General features: G+C 35.4%; 1 protein-coding gene across 2 annotated transcripts in view; it reads right to left on the bottom strand.

Moving 5' to 3' along the window:
• gabrb4 (gamma-aminobutyric acid type A receptor subunit beta4) overlaps window positions 1–23,827 on the bottom strand; it is a 109,608-nt gene that overhangs the window by 28,470 nt on the left and 57,311 nt on the right. For both annotated transcript variants that reach the window (XM_015351096.2, XM_006632615.3), the window contains exons 3-4: window positions 19,548–19,615; window positions 1,495–1,715 (exon numbers count right to left, since the gene is read on the bottom strand). In XM_015351096.2, coding sequence (XP_015206582.2) covers window positions 1,495–1,715; window positions 19,548–19,615 — 289 coding nt within the window. The remainder of the gene's footprint in view (window positions 1–1,494; window positions 1,716–19,547; window positions 19,616–23,827) is intronic.

Below are 23,827 nucleotides of genomic sequence, written 5' to 3'. Positions count from 1 at the left end.
CTGTACGCCACCCATGTGTGTTAAAAAGCATAAAGCTATCAAACTAACCTGAAAAATGTCTCTCATAGTGCAGTAATATTGTCCACAATGTGCCTCCAATGGCAATCTCGGCAAACAATAATACATTAATCCTTCATTCTTTGTTGTTAATGAATCCTCCAGGTAGGAATTTGTTTTCTGTTATCAATTTAGCATGAACATAGTTATCAAGTTAATGATGTTTATATATACTCAATTGCTTTAGAATATGATGTAATATTTTATTAAGAGGTAGCCTTAAATCAATTTCTTTGTGGAAAATGCAACGTAAGAAAAATACAAATGAAAAATCAAGATAATGTATTGCACAGGTCAATATGTAATTTAGTGCAGATTGCACAAATGTTGGAAAATTTGATTGTGAAAGGTATCTGACATACGTTTCACTGGCATAATTGCCTAATATCTCAAGAAGACAAATGTTTTTCTTGATTGTTTTTAAAAATTAGAATCTGCTTTTTTAACACAGCTCAAACAGCTAAGCCTTTATCTATTGTATAACATTGCATTTGCATTGGAGAAAGAAGTCTGTGCAAACCAGCCTTTAAAATAACTGCCAGAGCCATGTTCCATTTTGTATGATAGAAAGCATGACCACCTGGAAGATATTTTAGATTTTTCTTTGCAGGATTTAAACTTCCTGTTTCAGCACTTCCCTAAATTTTCAATATTTCACTCATTTTCCAAGGATGTTACTCAAGGATTTTAGGTTTTTGTTTGCTTATATTGTATTAATGTATTTTTTTAAGGATTTGTTTAAGTACACTGTAAGCAAATGCAGAGAAGAAATTGAGATAGATTTTGTTAAATTAACATTTCTTTTTGGGAACCTTTAGTATTTCAAAGTTTGATGCATGTTTATCGTACTGTTGACAATACCCTATTCTCTACACAAACCTGATTTGTATAGCTGTCAAGTAAAGTATGATGATAGCGGTATCACATTATGGGGATAAGTCTGAATAGCATGGACTGCAGGGATGTAAAGTGACACACACAGAAAATTAAAACTGGGATATATATATATATTAGCTGGACAATGACCTCAGTCACAAGGCAAAGCTGATAGAGGCATACACAAGACAAGAAGTTGCTTTTTAAGGTGCTTATACCAAGTCCTGGCTTAGGGAGCTGAGTACTTATGCAATCAGTAAATTTAACTTTTTTTTTTCAATTTAAACTTGAATACTGAAGTTTGGAATAGAATATTGTATACATTACTTGCAATTTATCAGAATGTGACATTATTGTCAGGTGGTTAATACATTTCACTGTATGTACATACTGTATACTAAGACATACTGCATATACAGTAATGTGGTGTGTTTGACGATTAAGGCTTTTCTGTGTGATAGGAATAAATTGTTGTACATTATTAAATTCTTTCCTAAGCTATTCAACAAGCAAGACCATCAAGCATCAAAACATCAAAACAGACAATTAATGAAAAATTACCTTAGGCCGTACAACACTGTACCATCCGGATGCAGACGGATCATACGGTTCTTCACCGTCACACCATGCAGGAAAGACTTCTTGTCATTAAGAAAATAGGTGTCTGGGAGCCAGAGCTGGTCAGCAACACGGTTGTCCAGAGTAAGGTTGAGAGCAAGTTCTGTGTAGGCTAGACGTTTGTCTCTCCAGCTTTGCTGGAAATACATTGTAATTGTATAATCCTGTGAAAAGAAACAACAATTTGTCTTGATACTGTATATTTATCCATTACTATGATTCCATTCAATCATTCATTTTCAAACCAGTTTTTCCAAATTAGGATCCCAGGGTGGGACAACACCAGTCCATCACCTAACACACACAGATACAAACACGGACACATTCACAGCAGAGTGATTAACCTACCAATATGTGGGAGATTCTTCCTAGAGAGCTAATTAACCGACCAATATAAACCAGAGCACCTGGAGGAAACCCACACAAACATCTGGAGAACAAATTATAACCATGTAAATATAATCCAGAATTGAACCAGTGGCCCTATTATTATTATTATTATTATTATTATTATTATTATTATTATTATTATTATTATTGAATTATATATATATACTTCCTTGTCTTCTGCCTTTGGTCTACTCTTTGTTGTGGCAGCAAGATTTTTCTACAAGTATTGGAAGTACTTGTAGAGCACTACTCTAAAAACAACTTCTTATTCCTGTTATTTTATTTTTGAAGGTATACAGTAGACTTGCCTTGTTTTGCAATTTCCTGTGAGATGAATAAGTATGCATACTAGTTCTTTATTCTTTTATTTAAAATCAGGAATTTCATACCTGATGGGGCTATTTTTATCTGTGATGATGTGGCTGAAATATACTATGCTTTAATATCTTCAAGAATGTTGAATTATTCACTTTTACATAAACAAAGAATGGTATATTTTACCAGATTAACTACAGAAAAATCCTGGAGCCCCTGAAAGGACAACAATACCTTTCTGAAAAGGTATTATTAATTAGTATCTTCACATTAGTTTAATGGTATCCACAAGTGTTCACCATTAAATTGGTCCTCTATTGGCCAATACATTTTCTATTCAGTCTCAGTGCTCAAGAGTATACAGTATACTGTATGCTTTGCTGGACGTAAAGCAACATTCAATTTGACATCACAAAGTGCAGTTACAATAGCATTATTAAAAAGCTTTGCAATGTACCCTTTTAAATCTATGAATTAATACTACAACAAGCAGCTCAAGTGTCCTTGACATTCTCACAAACACAAGCCTTTTTTAAAAGTTATGAGATAAAGACAGACTCTCCTCTTTTGTTTTCAAGTTATGGACTATACATTTTGGATAGCATCCTCACAGCAAAGTTGCTAAAACATCTAATGTAAAATGGATTTCAACACAGATCTGAGAAAAAGTAAAATAGATTAAGAATCCTTTTTTACTTACAGGTACTCAAAAAAGAGACTTTCATTCATTTGAATGAATACTGAACAGTATTTTTTATTTTGTGAGCAAGAAAAGTCTTGTGACTTTTTTCACACAGATGGAAAATTAATCTCTTCATTACTGGGAAAACAAGTGCTTGGACACATTAATTTGGAAAAATAATCACCTGTTAAACTGTAAAGTGTAACAAGACTACTTGGAACAATGTAATTAAGAACAGAATATATAATTTCCCCAGAGAGTATCCCATTATTAATTTTAGATGGATTATTTATATATTTTAGTAGTAAACTAAAAATTGAAATACAAATTGTGTTATATCATTTCAAATTGGATAATGGCTTAAAGTGATTCCAGCTAAAACAGAAGAAGAAATAAAATGACTTCCTTTGTTTACTTGCATAAGCATTTTATTTTCGTGATTTTTTCTTGAATCTTTTTTCCATACATTTTTGTATTTGTTTTTACTGTTATGGAGAATATACTGTAAATGCAAACCTTAGACCTTAAGAAAAAAAGAATATAACTTAGTTTAAGCTTTATTAATAACAACATACCAAATTCAGGGACATTTGAGGATTTTAAGGTATCTCATTCATTTCACCTTTTACCTTTTAAAATAATTTAATAATACTTATTTAAAATTTGACCATGGCTGTTAATCACACAAACAATTAATCTGAGCATGCAGTTAATGTTAATTGTTTCTCATGCTTTTCTTTTTTTTGTTTAATATTTGTATAAGCAATAAAGCATGCTTCAGTAGACATTAGTATTAGTAGTATGCATGTTTGTGTCTGTGTGCACCCTGCGATATACTGGCATCTCATCCAGGTTGTATCCTGCCTAGTGCCTGTTGCTTGCCGAGATAGGCTCTGGCTCCCTGTATTGGATAAAGTCGTTAGAAAATGGATGGATGGATTTCACAATAATTATACATTATTGAACTTTTTTCTTTGTTTGATGATACCCATTTTGTCCTGTCTGCTTTCTTTAACATTTTTTCTAATCTTTTTGGTCAAGGCTTATCCAATATCTTCAATAATTCATATCTTTATGTACCTTCACAGTGTACATAAATGCTATCAATGTCTTTTACTAATTCAGTAGTCAGAGGGAGGGGGAGGTGTCTCATTTGATCAATCCTGCACTTCAAAACTTCAAAAATTAAGTGTAATTACATTTTTATCTTTTTTTTAGTGTGGAACAAAATTCCTATAAATTTCATGAAGAAGCTTCTTCATTTCCAAATCTTTAAGATGTCAACAGCTTTCCTTTTTTTAAAAAAAGCATAGCCTGGTCAGTACCTGGATGGGAGACCTCCTGGGAAAAACTAAGGTTGCTGCTGGAAGAGGTGTTAGTGGGGCCAGCAGGGGGTGCTCACCCTGTGGTCCATGTGGGTCCTAATGCCCCAGTATAGTGACGGGAACACTATACTGTAAACAGGCACCATCCTTCAGATGAGATGTAAAACCGAGGTCCTGACTCTCTGTGGGCATTAAAAAATCCCAGGGCGTTTTTCGATAAGTGTAGGAGTGTAACCCCAGTGTCCTGGCCAAATTTCTCATTGGCCCTTAGAAATCATGGCCTCCTAATAATTCCCATCTATGAATTGGCTTCATTACTCTGCCCTCCTCCCCACTGATAGCTGATGTGTGGTGAGCGTTCTGGCACACTATGGCTGCCGTCACATCATCCAGGTGGATGCTACACATTGGTGGTGGTGGAGGGGAGTTCCCATTACCTGTAAAGAGCTTTGTGTGGAGTGTCCAGAAAAAGCGCTACATAAGTATAAGCAATTATTATTATTATTATTATTATTATTATTATTATTATTATTATTATTATTCAGCCAATTAGTAAAGTTCCATTTATATTTCACAAACAGATAATTTTAAATATGGAGGCCAGTGACACATGGAAATCTTAGCTGATTTGTTTTTACCTATGCAAATGACATGAAAGCTAATGGAATTTGCAAAAGACAATAACTATATATTGATTGGAAGAGATATTAGAATGGCTTTATGGAACTTTGTTTGCCAAAAAAAATATTGCTGCTGTTGACAGAAATGCCCAGACAGTGGACAAGTTTAAAATGTGATTCATGGCACCTTATGTAAACGCTTGTATTACATAAAATATATGTGAGAGGCAACTTAGGAATCATTAAGTAGGGTTAATCTTTTTTACATATTATAGTGATATGTAGCTGTGGCACATCAAAATATTGCATTTTGTTAAATGATATAACCACAACCTTGTGCCTTGTGATTAAACATATTAGAGTATAAGAGTATGATATCCTGTCTCTTGAAACATGAACATGGGAGAGCAAACCTATTTTTTAGAAGGAATTTCATTATAGTCCAATGCCAAGATTGGGGCTACTTAGTATAGAATAACTCACTTAGCATTCGGTGCAGGCGCAAAGCAGGCCTGTAACCGTATGTCTGTAATTTGCCGACAATCTGTCTGAGATTGTGCATATCAATGAATCTGTCAGAGGGGCAGCTGTATACACAGGCAGTGTTATATATCCCTGCTGTGTGTACTGGATTGTTCTACAGGTGATTCAATGACCTACACCACAACCATTAGACTCTGCATAGACTATAGTTTACGTGCTGTATCAATGTGGTATTTTTATTTATTTTCCCATATTTTGAATACATTTTAAATACATTTGATCTTTTTTCTTCTTTCACAATGGTTTGTGTGTTATAACCCTCCGGTGCAAAGTTTGTTTTATAAGACTAAGTTCAAATACCGTGCTCTTTGCTGGTTGCACAAAACTATTGTTGTTTTAATTGCCCCAGTATGTCACACTTTGTTTTTTTTTATGTTTTAGGATTTTTTATGCCCATTTTAAAACACCACTTCTCTGTACATACAGTATGAACAGGAATAGGTAAGTATAGGGGATAGTCCTTTCTCAAGGTCTATTCTGTAATGCCTCAGCAAATCAAAGAAATGATAAAGTGCTGTTGAGTCCACAAAAATAGAAAATATGGTTGATCTTTTCCTGATTAACAGGGGCACTCTACTGGAGGGGAAATAGTAAAACAGAGCCAATTTTCCTGAGCAGAACCTACACTAATGCAATGCTAGTCCTGTATCCCAAAATATTCCAACTGAAAAACCTATAGATTTGTGGCTTATCATTCACTACTCCAGGGGTCATAGTGGAATATTAAAAATAATTTAATCTGGCACTCTACACTTGTCAAATGTATTAAACATTTTACTGGACACTACAAAGACAGCTAATACATACAATAATAAGCATTTCTCTGCTGACAGACCACGCACTTCTAACACAACCAGAATGGCAGAAATTATGTTTGCTATACAAACAGTATAATTAAGAATATACTGTAGGAACATACAAAAGGCGAAGGACAAGAGGAGGCCGTTTGACTCATTTAGCCCATTTGTAGTAGTCAATTAATCCAAAGTTTAGCCATTTTTGTGGCACAAGCTGGGGTATTGATGTCAACAGCATGGTCAGGTAGCTTGTTCCATAGTCCTATAAACCTTTGGGTAAGCTTTTGTTCTCAGTTTTAAATGTGTTTCATGTAGTATCCACTTGTGCCCTCTTGTTCGTGTTTTAATGTTCATTCTGAAGAAATCCACTGGGTGGACTTTGTTAAATCTTCTGAGCGTTGTATAACATACATGAATAAGTCAAAAAGGCTCACTTCTTTCAGATGTTTTCTTAAGCCCTTGGACTGATTCCAGACCAGCAATATTTTTGCATATAGTAGCATAATGACCACGAATATACAGAGTCTTCTTAATGAGGCATTAAATGATGCAATGCACAATTTAAACATAACATCTCTATTTAAATTCTATGCTCTTAACTATACAGTGAAAAGTATTGAGACATTATGAGTCATTTTCAAGTGTACTGTTCAAACCTGTACAGTTCTAAATATGAGGCAGACATACAGAATGTTAGCTATTATGTCTAGATATTTCTGTGCATAAATGATAAACCACATTAGAACAAAATTGTTTTTGTATTTACCACCCCCCCCCCCCCACACACACACACACATTTCAGGTTAGCATTGGAGCAAATTAATTGGGGCAAATTAACTTAAAGAAAATTTAACGAAACGAACATACTCTTTATGCATGCATACAATAACTGCATCAAGTCTGCGACCCATCAAAATCATCATACTCTTGATATGCTCCTTTGAGATGCTTTGCCAGTTTTTTTCTGACTTCAGTTTCCTCTTCAACAAGTAAATGCACGCTACATAGGATTCAGATAAGGAGACTGACTTGGCCAAATATTTCAACTTCTTCCTGATGAACTCCTTAGTTAATTGCTCTGTATGTTTTGGGTTATTGTTTTCCTGCAGCGTGAATTTCCACCCAATGAGTTTGGGCAGACAAGTTGATTTTGTACTGTTCATAATTCATTCTGCTGCTGCTCATCAGTTACATCATCAATAAAGACCAGTGAGAAAGTTCCAGAGGCAGCCATGTCATGACACTACCTTCACCATGTTTCACAGATGACGTGCTGTGCTTAGGATAATTTGCAGTGTACCACTTTCTCCACACTTTTGCATTTCTATCACTTCAGTAAAGGTTTATCTTCGTCTCAGAATTGATGTGGCTCATCTTTCTACTTCCTTGGAAATTATAATCTGGTCTTTTTGTTTTTAGCAGTGATAAGAGGTTTTCATGTTGCAATGTAGCTCTTGTACTTCTCCAGTCTATACTCTTCTGCGCACAGTAAATCGAGATACTTTCAACTCTGCACTGTGTGACTATCTACAATCTCTTTTGCTGTTATTTTTAGGATGGTTCTGCAGGGCTCTAATGATTTTTCTGTCATCAAAACTGTTGTTACAGTATCTTCCTTGGAAATCCTGTTCTTTGCCGATTGCTTTCTCATCCAGTAATTTCTTTCTTTTTGTCTGTTTTCGTTGTTGTTTTGCCCATTCTATTCATAATTGTTCTAATTGGAATTCTCTTTGCTCCCATCTTCACAATTCCTTGCTTTTCCATTATAGACAACTCTCCTGTTTTCATCTTGGTTTATGCCTTCTATCTCAAGAGGCAGAACTAAATAAGAAACTCCAAAGGCTGGAACCAAGGCAGTACATTGACAGCTCTTTTATGTCTTGAACAATCCTGTCTATATTTCTAATACTTATATTCACCTGAAATGTTCAGACTGAACACAACAAAAGACGACTAAACCTATATGCAAAATAATACCAAGAAAAAACAGCTGAAATGTTATACGTTTTCCTCATATTGATCCAGTTATCTGAAATACAAATGTCATTGGTAGCCAGAAAAACAAAAAACAATTTACATTGTCCCAATACTATGCTTTACAGTGGACTGTACATTTAGCATTTTGTTTTCCTTTTTAACTACTTGCCCACGTTTTCTAAAAGGTGGAACTACACCAAGATATTGTGTCAACATAAACATTCAAATCAAAGCCTCTTCTAGCTTAGCATTTCCCATTTTGTAATTGCAGTTTACATTTTTACACTTTATTTATTGAATTTGTTGCCAAAGAACAGCAGTGGTCCTAATACAGATTCCTGTGGCACACCCCCAATCAGAGCGTTCAACACTTTTTGTGCTCTTTATTTTTTATCTATGAACATGAAGTCATGTTCCCAAATACCTACTGTTTGTATTTTGAAAATGAATGTTTTATCAGAAATTAATCAAAATACTTTTGAAAATATGAGTATGACCTAATACTGTATGCTCTGCATTTATCCACTGTATCCACTGTTGTTACTGCTTGTAAACTGAAGTAATTAATACAATTTCCTGATCACTGATGCAGTGATGCTAGTACAGACCTCTGTGCTATTCCATTAATTACTTCATTCCAAATAGGTGAATCTGGGTGGGGAGAAATCAAGCTTAACATTTAGGAGTTTTTAACTGGGATCAGATCCAACCAAAATGTGATCACACCTCAACTCAAGGACAACAATGCACAGAAAGCCAAAATAAACTATATTATAAACTAATATAAACTAAAAAAAAATCCTTCATATTTACTAAGCAGATATTGTTGAGTTGTTGTCAGCTTTTCCATGTCATTAACACACAGTAATTGTGCTTTTTAACATATCTACTCTATAAACTGAACCGATTACTTTTCATCGTACAAAATACATACATCTTTCCAGGTTGACTATTAGCTTCAACAAGGCTAACATTTTAGTATACTTCTATAGAATTGTGTTTCAGTATAAATCAGTGAAAATATAAGTATTAAAGGATGAAAAAATACAAAATATTTTTGTACCACTTTTGCACAACAGTGTATTTATGTATGGTTTGCCAAATAATGCATGAATCCTCATATGTCATCTAAAGTCATTGCTGCTGCAATGACATTTTTTATTTTGCCAATTTGTCACTAAATATTTCTGTCACATTTCCAATCTGGATGACATAAAACCTGACCAGAATGCCTTGTAACAGATGTCTGCACAAAATCCTACTGATCAATGTGATGAAATATACCTAATCTCATGGGGGCAAATTACAAAAATCTTGGGAAATCAGTGATAAAGAATGAGTCAATCATATTTTAAATCTAAATTTATAACGGGCATGAGGATAGATATGCTAAATTAAAGGACACCTTTCCTATGGTGTCCCATTTTGTGAAAGTACAAAATAATGTGTACGCATCCTTTACTTAATATTGTGGTCAAATCCTGAACACTCATGCTAAAGAATACTAAGAGCAAGATATGGCACAGTAAATGTCAGCAAAACCTAAAGAGAAAAAATGAAACATGTTGACTGCATAAGTATTCAGACTCTTGATCATAATATTTTGTGGAAGCACCTTTAGGGATACATCTCTTCCAACTTTACACACCAGTTTGGTGCATCGTTTGCCTATTCTTTCATGTTTTTCCAGTATTTAAAGGGAAATGTTAAGTGTTAATGGATGTTAATGTAATGTATCCAAAAATCTTGCACAGCTGTGTATCTATGCAGATTTACTCCAGTTATCTCAATTTACTTGGGTGATCATTTATAAACAGCAGTTTTCATGTCTTTCCATGCACTTGACCACTCAAGGACTTTTACTTTCTTATTCAGAAATCACTTAGATGCAGCTTTGGCTATGTGCTTTGGGTCATTGTCTTGCTGAAATGTGAAGTTTTGTCCCAGTTTTAGGTCTGAAGCAGGTTTTCCTGTTTAAGATTTGCCAGTACTTTCCTCCATCTCTTGTATGTTGCCATCAATATTAAAAACCTTTAGAGTCCCTGATGATGAGAAGCAGAACAATATAGTGCTGGCACCACCACGCTTGACAGTAGGAACATTTTTGTCTGAGTCATACACTATGTTGTGATTGAATTAGATCTAAAACTTTGTTTTTAGACCAAAAGTGCTCTGTAGCAGAATACGACTGAAGACTTCTGAGTGAGAGCTGCATGATGCCCATCCAGTTATCACACTTTCCTATGTCCTCTTTCTTTGTCAACTTGACAACTTTCCACTCTTCAGGTACTCTTTAAGTGCCCCAGATTTTCTAGTATTTGCTGGAGAGGTTTTTGGGTTAATAGAACACCAGCCTTGATCATTTCTGCACCATCTCTTTGTGCTTTCTTCATACTGGCGACTTGATGGCATTTCTAAGTTCTTCCTCTGTAATAGGATCAAGGTCTATATCCGGGTCTGCAGATCTAAAGCGAAGTTACCGTACATTTGTTTGTCTTGATCTCCATGTCTTTGGCTACATTTTCCTGTACGACTTTCTCCTTCTGCAGGGGTGATTTAGTAGCCATTAATCTCTTCTTTATCTCCTTTTTTTCATCAATCTTCTTCCAAGGTTCATTGCTGGTTCATATTTCCTTCTTGTTCCATCTGAAGCCCAGCACTTCCTTCTATGCTTCTTCCATGGCCTTGCTGAACTTCTGTACCTCTTCCTGTGGAATACTGAAATTGGTTTTCTTTGGAATCTTTCAGTTTGTCTACATACAAATACTGCATCCCTGTGGTGCATCTCCTAACCTTCCCCAGTTTCAGCTTGAGTTTAGCTGGAAATCCCAGATAATACTAATATTAATACTAATACTAATACTAATACCAACACTAATAATAAGATTATTACACACAGACAGGGAGTTTGGTTAATTGTATGACTAATTAATGTAATTGTATATACCTAAATGTGGTTTGCCCAAGCAAAAGGTTTGAATATACTGTATATTCAGTCATAACTTTTCCACTGTTATTTCATATTCAATATTTACTTCTTTATTATTATTGCCACAGATGTGTGAAGTATGTTGCATATATAAAAAATACTACTTATTAAGTGTGTCATGAGTGCACACTTTAATACAACAAAATGCAAAAATTGCAAGGGTCTGAATTCTTTTGCAAGGCTCTGTACAGTATATGGCCTTCAGTTGGATATTGCATGAGTATGACAGTCATTCAGCTGGATATAAGATGACCTACATTTCCAGCCTGTTTTTGTAAACAGAAATACTCCAAAAATAAAACATTAAAACAAAACTAATTGCTTTAGTGTAAACGTGATGTAAACTGGACCAATGTCAGATCAGTATTTGAAATATAGAGTTTCCTAAATATAGCATCCTAAAACATTGCAAATTATCACCTTATTCACTTCTAAAGTCTGCTAGATTTTGCAAGCATAGTCAGATTCCCTTCCAATCTGCTTAAGTGCAACGACCTCATTAATTGCTATATGGATCTTGCTAATTATCAATTAAAGAAGTGATGAGGTGGTTCTTGCATAGACATAAACAGTTTTATTCCCACAATTCTTACAGCAATTCTAAAAAAAATAAAATCTGAATTAGTCCATGAGCATTGTAATAGGTAAACTTCATAGTCTTGGAAACCAGTTACAACATTTGTCTGATTCAGCATTGTTTTTAAAAGGGTTCTTCGGACATCTTAGGTTGCAATCAAAAAAATAAAATCCAAAAGAACATGCTGTGTCTTCAAAAACAGCAGAGCACAAAGGATGTTTTTGCAATAACTTGATAATGAATAAATCAAAGGACCATATTGCTCAACAAAGGAAGAGAAATGAAAGCTTTTTTAAATGAGATTTAAAAAAGGTTTACTGCAGAATTGCATCAGAGCAAAACGTTACACTGGCACTGCAAGGAATTTCTCCTGAAAAGGCAACTTTGCATTGCTTTCAGGATTATCTAATTTTCAAGTAAGCATGTCACATACACATACTGTACATATGAGGAATGAAAGCAGAAGGAAAGAAGAAGACCCTCGGTATGTGGCTTTCTTTACAGACACATGCTACTGTAGGTGCCTTGAATTGTTATTTCATCAACAGGGAAAACTACAGTATAAATCCTCATCAATTGTGATATTGAATACTACTTATAGTATATTTAATTTAAGATTCCTCCAGAGACGGTGGGTGAGTTTAATAAATTACAAATCAAATGGATTCCCTAAGCCAAGTAAAAGATCTGCTTTTATTATTTATTTGTCATATCATTAATCTCTTTTGGAACAACAGTTATTCTGAATCGTAAATCCAGGGCGTTAACATTCCAAGAATTTATTACATTGCTGTTCATTTAATAAAAATCACATTATAAGGTGACCTTTGAGCACACTTTGATAATGCTGTCTCATAAAGCCATTAGTGGGAACTCCTCTTTCTATATCACTAGGCAAAGAAATCCAAATTAAATGAACAATGGACAGAATTACCCCCTTAATTACCAGATTAAGATGACATTCATCAAGGGCATGCATTTTCATCATTGTGACCAAAGACAATATTATATTTACACAAGCTTGGAATCTACGGTATTTCCATTTCAGCTTAACCACAAAATTAACTTAATCACTTTCACAACATTTATGTTTTTGTTTGTTTCCTGTTGAATTTTATCTGCATTTCTTTTGGGTATCTTCTGTAGTGATGTAATATACATGCTGAAAACATTTTCATAGTGTTCAGTTTCCACACCATGCACCTCATCCCTCTTGTTTAACAGACATACTACAGTGACCAACTGCATATGAATAAGCTGAACAAGACAAATACACTATGCAGACTTCATTTTATTTATAGAGCTGCTGTAGCTTCTGAATGCATCACAAAATTGGCCTTTTCAGGGAACCTGGAGCAGGGTGGCTTTGTATTTTTAAATACAGATTTCTAATTTACTGGTGAAGCAGGTTCTTTTAGTTGCAAGAGATGCATTATGGATGAAACATGGACTCAATTGCAGGTCATTATAACCCCTCCATAACCTGAGTTTGACCTAGTGTTTATTCTTCTTGACAGAAAAGTAAAAAGTAGAATGTTAAAAACCAGAAAAATACAGGCAGACCTGCATTGAAAGCTTTGATTTTTTCTATAACTTATAAACGCACAGTATGAAGCTATGTGTTTCACAAAAGGAGAATTAACTTGGGGAATTTTAATAATTGATTAATGTAAACTATCATTTTATTTTTTAACTTTTTACCCTTTGTTAGTCCATATGGTAGGTATTTGAGAATATGTGCAACAGGATTGAAATACTTTGGATCGTTAAACACTATTGTTAAATACTTTTGGATCGGTTCATAAATCAACTGGAATCAACTTAGTGGCAGAATCGAAATTATGATATTTAATGCAAAGACACTGGAACATTTGAAAAAACATGTATTGCTTAATTTCAACTGATGCCCATTATATACCAAGGAATAGTCCTTTGAAATATATAAGCTGATCTACTTACTAGCACAACAAAAGGACAATATTGTCTCTATAATAGAAAAATAATCTCAGGAACCTAAGAAGTCTGAGAAGAAAATGCGGTTGCATAATAAACATTTCAAAAGCATGATATAATCCAGAATTCTGATATTAAGTATTTCTGTGTCACAGTGCCAAAATGGTTCATCACTGTTTAACAGCTGATTATTGCATTACACGTATAACATCATGAACAGCACGATGAACTGCAATAGTGCACTGTCAACAAAAATTCTTTCACTCCTTCTTGTTCTGTCCTCCATATTAGTAAAATAATAAGTACAGTGGCAAAATATTCCTGCTGGTCATGCTAGAGACCTTGATTCAATTAACTATAAGGGAGTTCTTGGTTTAACAGCAGCATTTTTCAGATTTTAAATGCTAAGCACAGTTGCTCTGATCACTACTGGGATGGAAGGCCCCTAGGGAAAACATATTTACTCCTGTATTTGATGCTGTTAGTTGACCAATAGGTGGCATTCCGTACCAGAATTTCCATCCAATGGTGCAATTGACCTTCTTTTTCCAAGACAAAGTAATTGTTATCAAGGGACAGTGTTTGCCAACGTGTATGGTGTAGACTGGCAATGTTACTTAAGCTGAGAAAGAGGATCATCATCACATCATTATCACATGTAAATTAAACACCCAAACAGACTGAAGAGTGCTGGGAATCTTTACAGAAGAAGAAAAGTTTGCTTATCTAGCAACTTGTTTGTTTACAACACATTGGGTCCAGTACCGATTTCATTTGTAGGTTTTGTATTCACTTCCAAAACCATTTTCATTTAAATTTACCACATTTTATTTTGGAGAGAGTAGAAATAGATAATTATTGCAAGAAAATACCTATATTCCAGGTAATTCTGTACATTTTCAATAGTATCTGGTTTTACAAGTTATCTTCTTTTCCTTTTTGGCACATTTCAAAATCCATCTACATTGACAAGCTAAAGCATGCCTTTTGTTTGATTGACAGGAGATAGAGGCTGACTTGACTAACAATAGCGAATCAGTGTTCCCCCTTGAGACTCAATAACAAATGACTAGGTAGGAGGTTCTTAATTTTTAACACACACTTTCAAGGCAAATCAACCATATGGCTATTTTGTCCATACCAACTGCTTTTGATACCCTGTCAATGTCAAGTTTTGGCATCTCATATATAAAACACATTTTTTTATCAGAAAACCCTCCTGTGAAAACAAACAATATGTGAAAAACCATTTAATGCTTAATTTCAACTACTGCTCATTATATATTCTCTGGTGTATGAGTTATCTTCTGTGTAGCTTGGGACCAGATGAGGGTTAAATATTATCCATCCATCTTCTAAGCTCCACACAGATAACAGCCCAAGCATTGAGGCCAAGGCCCCAGCAGTGTAAGGCAGCAATACTAACCGCTGTACCACTGTGCCGCCCAGTTAAATATTGTATGTACAGTATCATAATTTATATTAGTAACTACTAATTTTAAAAATACTGTAATTTCACAAAACGGTTTGTGAAACAATTTGACAACTTAAAAGTTTATAAAATATTTAATTTCATAGCACTTCATCTCCTCCAATTACCCTCTTAATTCCTATAAGTACTGTATGCAGATGCAGTTACTGTAACTGCTTCTCACAATGTATCAATTACAATTGAAACTGCTAATTGCATATTTTGACTTATGATTCATGTAATTGATCATTGTCTTTTTAGCACAATTACTAGTGGAATTTGGAAAGTATTCAAAAAGCAGTTGTCTTACGCATTGAAAATGTACTGTCAAATGCAAATACCCTAAATATGCAATACTTTTATATTAACATTTAACATGAATCACTATTAAAATAATTAATAAATGACTTACTTTACAGACTGTACATACTTTACAAGTTTAGTAATTTCAGATTATGTATAATAATAATAATAATAATAATAATAATAATAATAATAATAATAATAATAATCAGACATTAAGTGATTTAAATTTGTGCTATGCATTATATTATTTAACATTTGTATATTAATACCCATGTTTTAACAGCAATTGAAAACAAGAGCATGCTTTTGTTTAAAGTGATATCTAATCTGCACTGTGCCTGAATTCTAACACTTTAACACAGCTCCACAAATCTTCACGACATATTGTGTGATTTCTGCTGCTTTTTCCCCAGATGCCGGGTGTATCTGCCAGTTTAAGTACCTATGGAAATACTGAACAGTTGCATATAAGGAAATGTTTTTTAGAACACTATGCTGAATAGATTTGGAATAACAGATATACCTATACATCATTCCCTGCTCTTTGCAATCAACCTGTCACTCTCAGCATACACAACTACACACCCAACAACTTACAAAAAATGCACAAAAAAACATGGATCAGCCAGATTGTTCTGTGTCAGAACACATTTGTGTAAACAATGTCCATGAAGCTATGACAGAGGTGAAGGAAGGCACAGAGCAGACAAAATATGCTGATTTCCATGATTTTACTGTTGTTTTGGTTGGGATTCATTTTTACTGCTTTACTACACTGCATTATGGTTTTTGTAAACAGGCTTGGCTCTTGGCTTAGGCGAATTAGGTGACTGCCTTGGGCCCTGAGGCCCCCAAGGGGCCTTCAATGGGCAACACAACATAGTTTTTTTTTAAATCAGCATGTTCACAAATGTAAAACATAAATTCCCTCCAGTGGCTTTTTCTGTTGCTGCTGTGATAAGCCAGGCTATTAATGTTTGTTGGTTATAAATTATAATATTATTAGTTGCGAATCTAAGTGTAGTAGCTTAGTTCACTGTTGATATAAGTTAATGACTCTCATCTTCACCATGACTGACAATATCAGTGCGGTTTCAGCTGCTGCACCATTAAAGCTGTTTGTTTAATTTCGGAAAGTAGTAAATGTTGTGATAATCAGTGTTATTAAACTTTCATTACATCTTACATGAAATAAAAAATTACAAGTGACTTTTTACTTGCATTGCACACTATGTTGTAATGCTTTTAAATTAAAATCATATAGTTGCAACTGGTAAATGCACATCGTCCTCCAAAAGGACATACTGTACCTGTCGGGCACTGAGAAAAGGAAACACAGAAAAGAAGAGTAGGATAAGTCTTAAAAAATGAGGTACACCAAATCAAGTCACTGTGAGAAAGCATTTGCATTTCATTTGGTTTTGAGCCTGTCAGATTCATGTAAATAGAGAGTGGCAGACATGCCACATTTTCTAACTAGACATGTATAACTTGAATTGTTCTATAGAAGTTAGGAGATACACATTTCATGTGAATGTTTTCATGTTATCTTTGTAAAATGTTTACTTCTTGTTCTTCTTTGTAAGTTATTTGTTATGTGTTCTTAAACCTGGTTAATAAAACGTTTTCTAGTTATATACTGTAATTCATTTATTTAATTGTTCTAAATAGTAAACTAAGTTTGGGTTGGGAGCTTATAATGGTAGTGTACATGAAAACTGTGATCCAATTGTGATGAGAGAAGATTTCCAAAATCTTGCCTAGGGCCTCCAAAAAACTAGGGCTCAAAGAACATTAAAGAACAGAGAATTTAGCTCAGAAACAAGCTGAAACTAAACATACAGTAAATACTGAAATGCCTGATGGGCTTGGAAATGACAACCATTTACTACGAAGGTTTCCTTCTATATACTTATTTTAGGAAGGTTATTTTTCACAGATAATCTAATTTTCTCAATGACACACTGCTTGTTGTAACCTACACACATTTCTATATCTAGGTAATTTAATGAAAAATAGTAAAGAACATAACCTATTTAACATTTATTTAAAATAACTTTAGTATAAGGACCAGGTGGTGCTTGTTAGAAAAAAAAGTTTATAGAATGGACAAAAGTCATTGGATAAAATGGTGCAAATTGAGAGAATGCATAGCTTGCATAAAAGGAAGATTTGTCTTGGATTTTCAGTGTAGCAGTGTTTTTGCACACTAGATGCAGTGTAGTTAGTGCTCTCTTTATCATGGATGTCCTCTTCTCTTTCCTTTTGGTGTCTTTGTGTTTGTTTTTTAATTGTTTTTAACTGTTTGGTACAGTGGTTCTCAAACTGTGGTACCACTCCTGGTACACGGAGCGCCGCCAGCTGTTATGCCATATGACCGCTGTGCGGTCGGGACCGGTGTGCACTGAAAAATCGGGATGGGTTTTCATATTTTCTATTTTAAGACGTGTCGAATACACAGACTACATACAACGATACAGCGCGCGCTAATACTTGAGTGGACACAAGAGCTACAATGTAATTCTATACCACTCTATAGGAATGCGTGCTATGAACGTAAGTGACCAATTGTATTTAAAAAAACGTATCTCCAGCAAATAAAGAGGTAGGAGAATGTGCGTGATTTTGGAACAATGCCAATGTTGTAAACACAGGAATGCATAGAAATGTGTGCTAGGAACACTGGTAATCTCATGAGCACAGGAAAGCGGGATAGATAACAGAAAAATATTTAAGAACTATTCTAGGTTAATTTGAGAAAAATACACAGAGCGTCTCTGTTTTGCTCCCATGCGCATAAAATAAAAACTTTTTTTAACTTCTGAGACAGACTCCTGAAACGGAAACAGGGAAAAATGCAGGCTTGCGGATTGCTAAAGCAGGTAAGCCCCACACTATTTTTGAAGAACCTTTTTTACCGTTGGCAAAAGAGCTGACACATATTATGTGTGGAGAAAAAGCTGCTAAACAGCTCGACCTGCTGCCTCCTCTGAAAGACACAGTCACAGACTTATTGAAATGGCGGATGATATCAAAAGTACGCTGGTAGAGCGCGTTAAAATGAGCAGATGCTTTTCACTGCAATTAGATGAGTCTGTAGTCAATTTGGCCAATTTGCTCGTTTACGTTAGATACGAGTTTGAGGGTACGTCCCATGAGGACTTTCTGTTCTGTAAACCGCTACTAACAGGAACTACAGGAGAGCACATATTCCAGCTTCTTAATGAATTTATCGAAGAGAATGGCATCGACTGGATAAAATGAGTTTGTAGACGGTGCTAGAGCGGTGCTAGAACACAGCGGTGTTGTTGCACAAATTGGAGAAGTTGCTGCAGAAATGAAAGGACGTATTGCAACATCCACCGTGAGACCTTTGCCGTCAAGAATTTGCCTGATGATTTAAAAGCTGTTAGACTCTGTTGTGAATTGTATCAAGGCTCAAAAAATGAATTCACATCTGCTTTGCTTGACTAAACAGGCTCAGCCCTCTCACTGAAATGGTGCTTTTTTATTGTTTATTTTTATTTGTTGTTGTTCCTGTTTTTTTTCTGTAAAGGGCTTTGAGAAGCCACCTTTAAAGGTGCTATATCAAATAAAGTTTATTATTATAATATGTATTATATATGTATGTGAGTGTGTGCGCACGTGCGCGCTCATGTTGGTCATTGAGAATTTCTGGGGTTCCTATGAGAAGAAGACTTGTAAGTGGTACTTGGATGCTTTGGTTTAATCAGGGGTGGTACTTGGTCCAAAAAGTTTGAGAACCACTGGTTTGGTACAATGAGATTACAAGTGGATTATGCTCAGATAATTATTCAGTAAAAAATATTGGTGTATACATACAGTAGGTACACATGTAAATTACTTTGGAATTAAAAGTCATTGGAAGCAATCAATAATATAAATTTAAATTGATTTAAAAAACTCCAAAGTTAAAATGTGGCACTGCAAGAGTTACCTGAATTTTTTAAATCTGGAATGATATTCACTCTTGGGCCCTCTGACCAGTTTTATACTCTTTAATCAATACACAAGTGAATTGTATACTCACCATGTTCACTTCTGATATTGAATCTATGCTGGCGATGTTTATACTCATGCCAACTATCACAGGAGGACCTGGTAAAGATAAGACAAGAGAAAATCTGTTAAGTGCCATGTTTTAATGCTTAAAGTCTTGAAAAATAAAAAAATATATTTTTGGTTGCTTAATATGTTATAATTTCTGTAAAAATAGAGGTCAAATTGGATTTTCAATTCATTCTAATAGTTAATTTGAGCTGCACAAAATTGTTTTTTTTCGCCGGGGATGCACATTGGCACGGTGGTTAGCATTGCTGCCTCACAGCACCAGTGCCCTGGGTCTGTGTGCGTTTCCTGTCACGACTGTAGTCCCTCCCCCTTAAGGGCGCTCCGGCTCTTTCACTTCTGAGTTGATTTTGTGCTCCGTGTTCCAGCCTCCTTTTCAGCCCACCTTAAAAGCCAGAAACTCACTCTGTTCCAGGCTCTACATTGGTTTCTGTACCAGGCGAGTCCGGGACCTGCCCCCTTTTTTCCCCCCGACCCTCCACCGGATCCCACTCCGGTTTTTAATCCCATTTGTCTCCTTCTCGGATGGACCGCCCGGCTCTGGACATTTGCCTCATCTTGGATTTCCCTTTGGACTCCCTTTTGGAAAGTTTGCCCTGGACTCACCCCCTAGAACACCTGCGTACCACAGACATGCCCCCAGTTTTCATTTCCGACCCCTGCATGCTTTTTCCCCTGTGTTTTCCTCACTCTTCCCCAGATTGTGTCGTCTGCATAGGGTTCTGGAAGAACGCTTTCGTTACATTCCCTGTATTTGTGTAGGTTTGTTTTGGGTTCTCTCGTTTCCTCTCACAGTCCAATGACATACTGGTAGGTTAAATGGCTTCTGGCAAACTGGCCCTGGTGTGAGTGTGTGTTCGTGTCCGTGTGTGTCCTGTGATAGACTGGCATCTTGTCCAGAGTGTATACTGCCAACAGTACGTCTGTTGATTAATGGGGTAGGCTCCCTCGTGACCCTGTATTGGATGAAGTGGCTAGAAAATGGACGGATGTTTTACATCAGCTTCAGCTCTTGCCTTTGTGGCTCTGAATAAGGAATCTCTGGCTTTTAAAACAATAGAGTGTAGAACCTTATAGTACCCTGCCAGAGAGAAATACAGTAACTGCTCAGCAAAGAATAAATGCACAATTATAAATTATAGCAAACTGATGACTGCCAAATGGATACTGCAAATGCACTTCAATAAACTGTTTTCTCACAGGTTCAGCCTAATCTGGTAACAATGACATTGTAAGGGCACTGCTTGTGTCAACAATGTTTTTTATTCCAAAGTGGTTTGTCTTTTTCTTTTTTAATAGAAGAAATCTTAGTTACTCAACATAAACAAATAAAATAAGAATTTCCCCTTGTTTTCTGAGTGTGTTTGAGACTATCACTGTCTAAAAAATTTAGCTGATCATATAAATCTTCTTGCCCCTGAAATACGTGTTCTGTATGACCTTAATAAAACAGTTGGGCTAAGTACTGTACAAATAAAAAAGTAACATTCAATAGGCAAAATGCAAACATACACCCGTAACATCTGTAATTTACAGCGTCGATATAAAGTACCATATGAATTTCAATTGCTAGGCACAGATTTGTACTCTTTTCATCTATTGTAATGAAACTAGTCCATATTCCCATTTCAACGTTGGCTAGAATCTATTACAGAAATGAGAGGCATTTCAACATAACCAATGTCAGTGTTTCTAATACTCATCTGTTGATATCAGGGATGGGCAACTCTGGTGTATGAAGGGAAAATTTCAGTGGGTTGTTCATGTTCATGATCATGTATGCTTCAACTACCAAATGATTAAGGTCTAAAACCAGAGGTGATCTGACTTATTATCAAAATAATTAATTTCTTCAGTATTGATTACTTCAACTACGTTCACAGGTTGAATGAAACAGAGACATTCCCAGGTTTGTTGGCCTGATTCTATTTTCTAACTTCTAACTGTTGACTAATTAAAATGAAATATCTGCATCCAAGGACTATGACACATACAGTAGCTTTGCAAAATACATGACATCAAGCGGGTTACAGTGGTAGAGATCGCCCAACAATCGTGAGAAACACTGGGGAATTTCTCATGCAAATTAGGATGTAAATGATAAAGCATGGAAAATTGCAAGGTACCAACTGCATAACATTAAAAAGATATTTCCAGAAAATAAAGAGGGTTTTCAATTTGTGGAATTAATTTCTTCATTAGAAATTCACATCGCTTCTGATGCAGTCACATTTAGTAGAATGGAACATACATAGTTATACAGTATATTCTGTTATATATACAATATAGACACTAAGAGGCATTAAAAACATAAGAAATTACTATTGGAACCAACAACATTTTTGTGGTTTTACTGACGGTATAAATTTTAAATATACAGCACCTTATTGGTATGGTGTTTATTATTGCCACAATATGTGCCACAAGGGGTCACTGTAGAAAACCCAGGCAGTGGAAAATAATGTGCAGAGGGTTGTAATGAAGGGGAATGGAGCAGAAAATGCCAGATGGAGTCTCATTTGGATGGCTTGTTCTCATGAGACAGAAGTATTAAGGTCCTGGCAACTTCCATTGAGAAAACCATATTTGGTCTTTACCACAGCATCTAATTTGCTCTAAAAAGACTGCACAGCAACACAAACACAATAATTATACCATCTGCAACACACAATGTATTGTAATTGAAACTGTTGAAACAAAAAGATTAATTAAAACAAACGTCCTTGGTGTTAGACTTCAAGAGATGTAATTTATGTGGTTTTATAGGTCTTACTAAAACTTACTTTATGGTCTCCATTTTACACCTGGTAAACTGTTAGGATAATTAAGTAAGTGATTATTTTCATTGCCTTTTTAAAGGCTTAGATTGAACAAAAACAAGATAAGCCTCAAGGACTAAATTTTTGGAACAACCATGTAAGCAATCCAACAGCATCCCAGGCTTGGCATGAAACACTGACACTGAACTGCCAAGCACAAAGATGATCTCCATGAAAATCAATGTTATAAAAATTACACATTATGTGTTCATGCTATTGGAAGCCATTAAAACAGCATAACTCTGTGGTGTATCAGCAGAATTACAAACCAATGACTTTAGATTTTCCCATTTTTTTTTGTTAGAAATCTTATTTAGGACTACAAAGTATATATTAAAATTATATTGAAATTCATTTTCAAATAAAATATGGTTTTGTAATATTCAGGATGTTGAAGTTTTCACCAACATCTACAGTCTTTCTTACAATGCCTTGCGAAAGTATTCGGCCCCCTTGAACTTTTCAACCTTTTGCCACATTTCAGGCTTCAAACATAAAGATATAATTTTTTTATTTTATGTGAAGAATCACCAACAAGTGGGACACAATTGTGAAGTGGAACGAAATCTATTGGATTTTTGAAACTTTTTTAACTAATAAAAAAATGAAAAGTGGGGCGTGCAAAATTATTCGGCCCCCTTGCGTTAATACTTTGTAGAGCCACCTTTTGCTGCGATTACAGCTGCAAGTCGCTTGGGGTATGTCTCTATCAGTTTTGCACATCGAGAGACTGAAATTCTTGCCCATTCTTCCTTGCAAAACAGCTCGAGCTCAGTGAGGTTGGATGGAGAGCGTTTGTGAACAGCAGTTTTCAGCTCTTTCCACAGATTCTCGATTGGATTCAGGTCTGGACTTTGACTTGGCCATTCAAACATCTGGATATGTTTATTTGTGAACCATTCCTTTGTAGATTTTGCTGTATGTTTGGGATCATTGTCTTGTTGGAAGATAAATCTCCGTCCCAGTTTCAGGTCTTTTGCAGACTCCAACAGGTTTTCATCCAGAATGGTCCTGTATTTGGCTGCATCCATCTTCCCCTCAATTTTAACCATCTTCCCTGTCCCTGCTGAAGAAAAGCAGGCCCAAACCATGATGCTGCCACCACCATGTTTGACAGTGGGGATGGTGTGTTGAGGGTGATGAGCTGTGTTGCTTTTACGCCAAACATATCGTTTTGCATTGTGGCCAAAAAGTTCGATTTTGGTTTCATCTGACCAGAGCACCTTCTTCCACATGTTTGGGGTGTCTCCCAGGTGGCTTGTGGCAAACTTTAGACGAGACTTTTTATGGATATCTTTGAGAAATGGCTTTCTTCTTGCCACTCTTCCATAAAGGCCAGATTTGTGCAGTGTAAGACTGATTGTTGTCCTATGGACAGACTCTCCCACCTCAGCTGTAGTTCTCTGCAGTTCATCCAGAGTGA

Source organism: Lepisosteus oculatus, chromosome 8, assembly GCF_040954835.1.
Source record: "Lepisosteus oculatus isolate fLepOcu1 chromosome 8, fLepOcu1.hap2, whole genome shotgun sequence".
NCBI classification, from domain to species: domain Eukaryota; kingdom Metazoa; phylum Chordata; class Actinopteri; order Semionotiformes; family Lepisosteidae; genus Lepisosteus; species Lepisosteus oculatus.
Note: the sequence above shows the minus strand (reverse complement) of the source record. Positions and strands in the feature narration are given on the sequence as shown.